At 53.5% G+C, this 7367-nt stretch overlaps 1 protein-coding gene across 3 annotated transcripts in view; it reads right to left on the reverse strand.

Moving 5' to 3' along the window:
- Window positions 1-352: 352 nt before the first annotated feature.
- CHD6 (chromodomain helicase DNA binding protein 6) overlaps window positions 353-7367 on the reverse strand; it is a 69505-nt gene continuing 62490 nt past the window's right edge. The window contains exons 35-39 of one of the 3 annotated variants that reach the window (XM_017746961.1): window positions 6785-7232; window positions 5952-6140; window positions 3628-3747; window positions 2467-2571; window positions 353-518 (exon numbers count right to left, since the gene is read on the reverse strand). In XM_017746961.1, the coding sequence (XP_017602450.1) occupies window positions 6091-6140; window positions 6785-7232 (498 nt within the window). In that variant the 3' untranslated portion in view covers window positions 353-518; window positions 2467-2571; window positions 3628-3747; window positions 5952-6090. Of the gene's footprint in view, window positions 519-2466; window positions 2572-3627; window positions 3748-4660; window positions 4899-5951; window positions 6141-6784; window positions 7233-7367 lie in introns of those variants that run through there. The other 2 variants (XM_017746962.1, XM_017746963.1) reach the window with 2 other exon arrangements.

Consider the following 7367-nt stretch of genomic DNA (forward strand, 5'->3'; position numbering starts at 1 on the left):
GGACCAGGCTTGTCTTCAGCGAGAGGTTCTTTTTTCCCATCCTGGCTGCCCTGTTTCTCCTCATTTGCTTTCTCGGCGCTGGCTGTGCCACCTTTCGTTGTGCTTGTTAACGAAGTCGGAGCAGTTGCAGTACAAGTCGTCGTCATGGGGGAGTTGAGGAGTCCTCCAACACCGAACATCTGGGGAACGGTTGCCATGCCCGGCAGCATCATGGGCAACATGCTCAGGGTACTCTTCACATCCTCACCAGCGGGCACTGCTGCAAAGCCAGCAGGAAACCCGACCAGCCCGGTCAGAGGGATCCCTTGCATATTTCTCATGTTCTGAAGTCCCACTAGATCCATCCCAGCAATTAGTCCGTTCATGAACAATGGTCCCATTCCAGAAGAAGAATCTGCTACAACACCAGGGCCTTTAAGGAGTTCGCTCCGGGGCCTCCTCCCTCTCCGGCGCGGCCCAGCGTCCCGGAGCACGGGCTCGGTGAGGATGCGATTGAATTTGTTTTCGGGTAAGTAGCCCTGAAAATGAGACATAACAGAGAACACCCGACAGTTACTACTGCAGCAAAGGAAATCTGGCTTGTCTGTGCCCACATCTGTGTCCCAGATGGCGTCGGCACAGAAATATTTGCCTACATGATATGGAATTTGAGAGGTACACATAACTTTTCCCCAAGGGATGCTGCCAAATGCAAAACACGCTCGCTCTGCCCTGGCAGGATCCTGCGCTGTCAAAACGCTCAGGGAGGGGAGGAGGAAGCATGTTTTCACCCCGTATTCCAGCCCTCAGCACCAGCTGTTCACAGCACAAGAAGCACCAGGGCAGCGTGGTGTCAGCTGCCCACTCAGCTCCCTGCCCAGCTCTAATTGTGCCTTCAGCAACAGGTGAAAAAATCCTCTTTGAGATGGGAAGGGCCAAATTTTCAATGCTCTGCAGGACAGCAAAGCTCATGGGATGACACAGAGAGTGGGCATGCTGCCGGAGGAGTTCCTGGTCAGAGCTTCACTGGGATGCCAGGGAGCATTCAGAAAGCTCTTCTGACAGAAGAGACATGGGACCAAAACCCAGCAGTCAGAAGCGGGCAAGACCATCCAGTTACACAAAGCAATGCGGGGGGATCCACAGCACAGCTTAACACTCCCCTTTTCAGCATCCTCAACACAGACATTGAAACATTTCCCTTCATGGTTCCCTTGGTTTCAATATCACCACTCTTTGAATCATTTCCAATAATAAATTTAGGTAGGAAAAGTATTTCCTATTGACACCTGTAGTGCAGAAACATTAATTAGATGCACCTGGCAGTCTGCTCAGCACAGCACCTGCCCAAGGAGGGAGAACCTTCTGGGTGCATCTCCCACTGGCAGATGGGAGAAGCTACATGGGGCCGTGACTGCACCCAGGCTCTGCTGGCCCGAGCGCCTGGAGCAGCTGGCCATCCTTCTGCATCCCTCCCGTACCAGGACAGGTATGCATTCGCCAAAAGCTCAGTGCCCATGGCGTGGGAATGCTCATGGGATGCAGCTGCTGGAGCAGGGCACAGGAGAGGTGCCCAGGCAGTGCCAGGCACACAGCGGTTTCTGTGGCAAAGAGACTGTCCCCTCAAGTAGAAGAAGAAGAGCTGTCAGCTCACCCGGGGCTGGCTGCCCGGATGGGGCCCTGATGCCAGCCTGGATGTGGAGCCGTTTCCTGGGCAGTGGGACAGACGATGCCAAATCTCCAGTGCTAAGGAAAAACCAATTTGAGAGCAGTACAAACCTCTAAGGCAATGGATTCACCCTCCAGCCCTCTACAAGGGTGTCACGCAAATCACTGAAGCCCAAAACCAGGCAGCAGGTGAGAGGGACTACAGGGAGAAGTCTGGATCAGGCCAGCCCGTGGGGCAGGGCAGGGTGATCTGGCAGTGCCATGTGTGCAAGAGGGGAGAGTGCTCCTTCTCCACAGGCTCTGCCACACACTGGGGCAGGGACTGCTGGATGGACAGGGTGGATGAAGTGGCACAGGAGGCTCCATCCTGCCCCTTTCCCTGCCTGTGCCTGACCCTTCAGGCCTGGTGACCTGTGGGGCCTTTGGTGAGCCTGCAGCTGTGCAGGCAGAGTTCACAGGAGCTGATGAAAAGCATCAACTAGAGATGTTTTTGAAAATTTGACCCATGAGAACATTTTGTCCACACCCTGCCATCCAGCTCCTAGGGGATTCCTCTTGCCCCTGCTACCCTAAGCATCCCAAGGCTCTCCAGCCAGGCGTGCTGAGCTGCTGAGCCCCGTTCCCAGGGCCTGGCCACAGAGCTGGTGGTGGCACGGCCCAACCTCCCGCTCTACCCCGGTGCTGCAGCCATCCCCTCCCACACACCCAGCCCAGGGCCTGCCTTGCAGCTCCCAGATCCTCACTGGAGAAAGGTTGTGGGGATGGGGAGGGGAAAGAAAAGATGACATGATACAGATTTCTCCAAAAGCTCTAACTTACTGAAAGCTTAACAATGTCAGCCCAGTCAGCTGCAACAGCATACTCCAAGTTTGCATCAAGCCACCTTGGCAATTCCTTCAATGCTGGTGCCGTGGCTCCCCCTAACTATAAAACACAGCAGAAGGATGACCTCTATTGCAGAGAGAGTTATGTAAAATAATACAAAAAATATGATTACACTTCCCCTAGCTTCTTGCTTTGGGCTGCAATTTGCTGGGATGTAGACTCTGGCCTTGCTACACTTGCCTTTCTGCAGGATTTGGTGCATGCCTGCTGCCTCCAGACACACAGCTCAGGGAGAAAAGGCAGGTTCAGCCTCTGTGGCCCGGCCCATTGCCCTCCCAGGTACCAGTGATGGGGACAGAGCTTCTGTAAAAGCCATATTTAGAACCAGCAAAGCCCCCAACTCACCCAGGTCTCCAAAGGCCAGCATGGGGGCAACAAAGGGGAACACAGATGTGGCTGAAACAACCTCTTTCTGCCTCACTCTTTAGTTTTGCTTTTAGATGTGATTAATGTCACATTACCTTCTGACCTAGTACAGTCCTGGGTGTGCTTAAGAACTAAATTTCAGTGGAAAGTACTGCTGAACATCCCTTCTTGTTCAGAGAGGTGAACATCAGTGCCCTGGAGATTAAACTGCAGACAAGTAAATCCAAGCTCCTTGCTCAGAAAGCAGGAAAAAGCCCTTCCAACCCTCAACCTTCCACAAGCCCAGCAGTGGGATGGGTATTGGTGTGCTCTGGCCTGCACCTCATAAGGAGGAACAAACCAAAGGATATTTGCATGGCAATGTTACAATTTGTGGCATATTGCAATGAATTCAAGGGGTACAATCAAATCCAGGATGGGAAGCACATTGACAGGGCTGTGCTGAGGGTGGCCTTAAAGCCAAAGGCTGTACCCCATTGCCTCTGAGGGGTCTGTCCCTTGCAAGGGACGACACTCCCACATCCCTTACTTCACACAGACAGTCACTTATTTCACAGGTCTGCATGTCCTTGGGCACACGTGTCACAGGTTAATGTAGATCAGAGACCTATTCCAGACTTTTGTCTCATCCATAGGCTTCTCTGGATTAAATCTCCCCCCAGGCAAGCTCAAGCTCTGCTAAGCAATTTGGGACACTGAGGGCAGAGCACAGAAGAGGCCTTCGCTTACCCGCCGTCCGGTACCCTTATGTACCACCGGCACCCGCTCCTCTCCAGTCAGAGAGCTAATGTCCAGTTTGTTGGGGTCCTTGCAGCGCTGCCTCCTCTGCTTGGGCTTGTCTGAAAAATTCTGGAGTGCAAACAAGACAATGTTAATGAGACTAGATGGCTTAATGAGCCTGGCTGGCTACAAGCCCTGCAGAAGAGCAGCATGGATGGGCTCCCGAGGGACAGGGAATCCCTGAAGGCTGGGGCAGGAGCAGCACCAGCAGCACAAACTGGTCCCTGCCACAGGACCAGCTCTCAAATGAGCAAAACTGATTTTTGTAGGTATAAAGGGGTCTCCAGTGTACCCCACTTAGAGTGCTCTAGTCCTAACTCCCCTCCACTCCTGATTCTGCAGGTTCTTATACATGCATCTGTAAACAGGACACTGCATACAGCCAGTAGAGAGAACAGGTCTGTGTGTGCCACTTGTGTCACTCTCATACAGCCACCTGCTTCTCACCAGCTCAGCTGTGCTGTGTTTCCTTCCTCTTTCAGCTGTTCCCAGCACAGAGATGCTGCACCATGTTTCTCTGGGATCAGAGCCCTCCAGAACTGCAACCTACCAAGATACAGCCAAGTCATTGTACACCCACTGCATGCACCGAGCCCCACAGTCAATGTGCCTGCAAGGATGGAGCATTATAATGAACAACTCGGATAGCTCAGATTCCTGAGAGTCAGAAAAAGACCCTGAGTGCAGTTCATGCTTTGAGCTGAGCTACTGCAGTACCCCAAAGCCACTCTCAATCCATCCTACCCAGAGAGAAGAGATCCTGCAGGGCTGGCCTGGGGCACTGGGGGCTTGCTGGGGGCAAGAGCTTCACCAGAGGCATGGTCAGACTGGGCAAGTTCCAGTACCTCCCTGGAAGGCAAGGGTGTTGGGAAGGAGTGGGAAGGTACCTCCACATCTGCTCCACCATCTGACTGCTCCTGGGAGTCTGGTCCTGGGCACACAGCTGGATGTTTCTCTGGACTTTGAACAGCAAAGACCATCCTGCTGAGCAAATGTTGGGCTCCTCACCTCTCATCTCTAAGAAGCTTCAAAACACTAATGTCTTGCCTGTACTCCAAGCTCCAGGAAATCCCCGCCTCAGGCGCATGATCCTCCAGGACCACAATGCAGAGTCTTTTCTGTTTTACCACCACATTTCTTCCTGCTCTGTTTCATGGCCTGTGCTCTGCCTACTACATGGTCTAACAGGCTAAATAAGCTGAAACCAGGAGCAAACCGACCTGTGAAACCAAGAGGTGGAGGTTTATGAGACAGCAGGAAGCATCAGAAAGACTGTGCACCCCACGCTGAGCCACTGCTTTCTGAGAGCACCCACGGCCACACAGACACCATGGGGTGTGCAGAGCCTGTCAGCCTCCAACACAGTCCACTGGGCTGGCTCCTAAAGAGAGGATGTTTCCTCTTGCCTGGGAACCTTATTTAGTACAACACCACTGCCTAAAATGACCCCAGGTGAAAAAGAACAACACAGACCTTGAGCACCTGAAATCCCTTTTCTCATTTCTGTCCCCGTCCCTGGCACTTCTGGGAGACTTTGTGCATTGGGCAGATGGATGCACTGCAGCTGGAGAACTGACCTTGGGCAACAGGGCTCAGCTCCTGGAGGATGCCAGACAGGTCCATGCCCAGGGTGCCCTGGAGGGTAGTGACAGTCCCCTGCCTGGGCATGTTTGTGTTCTGGGGGGAAAGGAGAGGAGTTCTCCAGCAGCAAGTGCCTTTTGTTGCTGTCCAGGGGAATAGTGCTCACCTCTTAAACATGTCATGAATCCCTGAACAGCCCCAAAGAACACCACAAACCATGTCACAAGGAAAAACCTAACACAAAGGACAACACACAAGGCAGGTGCACACACACACACACACACAAACACACACAAACACACACACACACACACACACACGTGCCACTGAAGGCCACCCTTACTGTGCCAAAGCTGGGAACGTCGAGTGTGTAGTCCGACTTGCGCCGGAGCGCGTCGTGGCCCTGGAGGGTAGTGACAGTCCCCTGCCTGGGCATGTTTGTGTTCTGGGGGGAAAGGAGAGGAGTTCTCCAGCAGCAAGTGCCTTTTGTTGCTGTCCAGGGGAATAGTGCTCACCTCTTAAACATGTCATGAATCCCTGAACAGCCCCAAAGAACACCACAAACCATGTCACAAGGAAAAACCTAACACAAAGGACAACACACAAGGCAGGTGCACACACACACACACACACAAACACACACAAACACACACACACACACACACACACGTGCCACTGAAGGCCACCCTTACTGTGCCAAAGCTGGGAACGTCGAGTGTGTAGTCAGACTGCTGCCGGAGCCAGTCGAGGAGACTCTTATTCGGGACAGCCTTCTCTTGGCTGCCTGCAGCTGGGACTGGCTGTGGAGCTGAGGTAGCAGCAACCGGCCCGTCAGGGAGAGGACTGTTCTGAGGGGGCTGTGGCTGGTCTTCCTGAACATCCTGCCATGGAGGGAGGAGCAGGGAGAGGCCATCAGCAGTGTGCAGTGATGCATGTGCACCTCAAGAAGCACAGCTCCCAAAGCAGGTCATCTGCTCACATCATACAGATTAATCCACACACTCCCACTGCCTCTTCCTTAAACCACCACCCACCACCACATTACATTTCCACTCCATCCCCAGCACTGGTGGTAGGGAGGGCAGAGTGCTGGGAGATGCTTCTGAACTCACATGGAAACACTCTAATCACCAGGAAGACCAACTTCCCCTCAGATCACTCCTAAAAGTGGTCTAGGGGCACCGGTCTTGCTCCATTCTTTGAGTGGATCCCACGTTAGAAGGAGAAAGGGTGCAGTAGGATCTTGTCTTTCTCATCTTCCCTAAACATAAATATTCCCTGAGGTGGGCCAGCTGCTTTTGATTATGCTTAGCAGGATTCAAACACTCCAGAGTGCTGTAAACCAGAGGGATAACTTCCCTTCCTCCCTTTAGTATCTGCTCTGCCTGGTCCTGCACAAACGAAGCTGTCTTGGAGGAAGCTGCGCAGCGTCACGGGCAGCAGAGCTTGGAGGGGAGAGCTGGGCCATGAAACAAACTGTGCTGATTCCATGGGGTCCGTGTGAAAGGAGGGAGCATCAACCCACCTGCAGCCTGTTTGGAAGAGGCCTCTCCTTCAAGAAGATGAGGTCCATCCCTTCGACATTTTTCCTCCTGCCCCGTCTCCTTCTCATGGCAGCATCTTCTCCTCGGAGGACGGCAGTTTAAATTTGGTCCGGTGACAGAGGGGATTACCCCCGCCTGTAGGATGCCAGACAAGTCCATGCCCAGGGAGCTCTGGAGGGCATTCACGGTCCCCAATTTGGGCATGTTTGTGTTCAGGGGGAAAGGAGAGGAGTTCCCCGGGGACCCATCAGAGGCTCTGGACAAATCCACCGCTGCCTCGCGCCAGCCGTTCAGCACAATGGGTGGATGGACATGGGCTGCTGCCAGCTGCTCCAGACTCCTCTGTTTGGCATCTCTCTCCATCTCGAATTCATAGGGTCTCCTGTGCTTCCGCTCGTCTTTTGCAAAGGCAGGGCTCAGGAAACCTTCCTGTGTGTACCAAAGCCACAGAGGGTTACGGCTGCTCCTGCCCTGCCCAGGGACCACAGCTCCTCACACCAGCACTGAGCTAATGGTCAGGCTGCCCTGCCCCTCCAAGAAGCCCTGAGGGATGCCCTTTCCTTG

The sequence above is a fragment of the Corvus brachyrhynchos genome, unplaced genomic scaffold (genome assembly GCF_000691975.1).
Source record: "Corvus brachyrhynchos isolate BGI_N302 unplaced genomic scaffold, ASM69197v1 scaffold661, whole genome shotgun sequence".
In the NCBI taxonomy this organism is placed as follows: Eukaryota; Metazoa; Chordata; class Aves; order Passeriformes; family Corvidae; genus Corvus; species Corvus brachyrhynchos.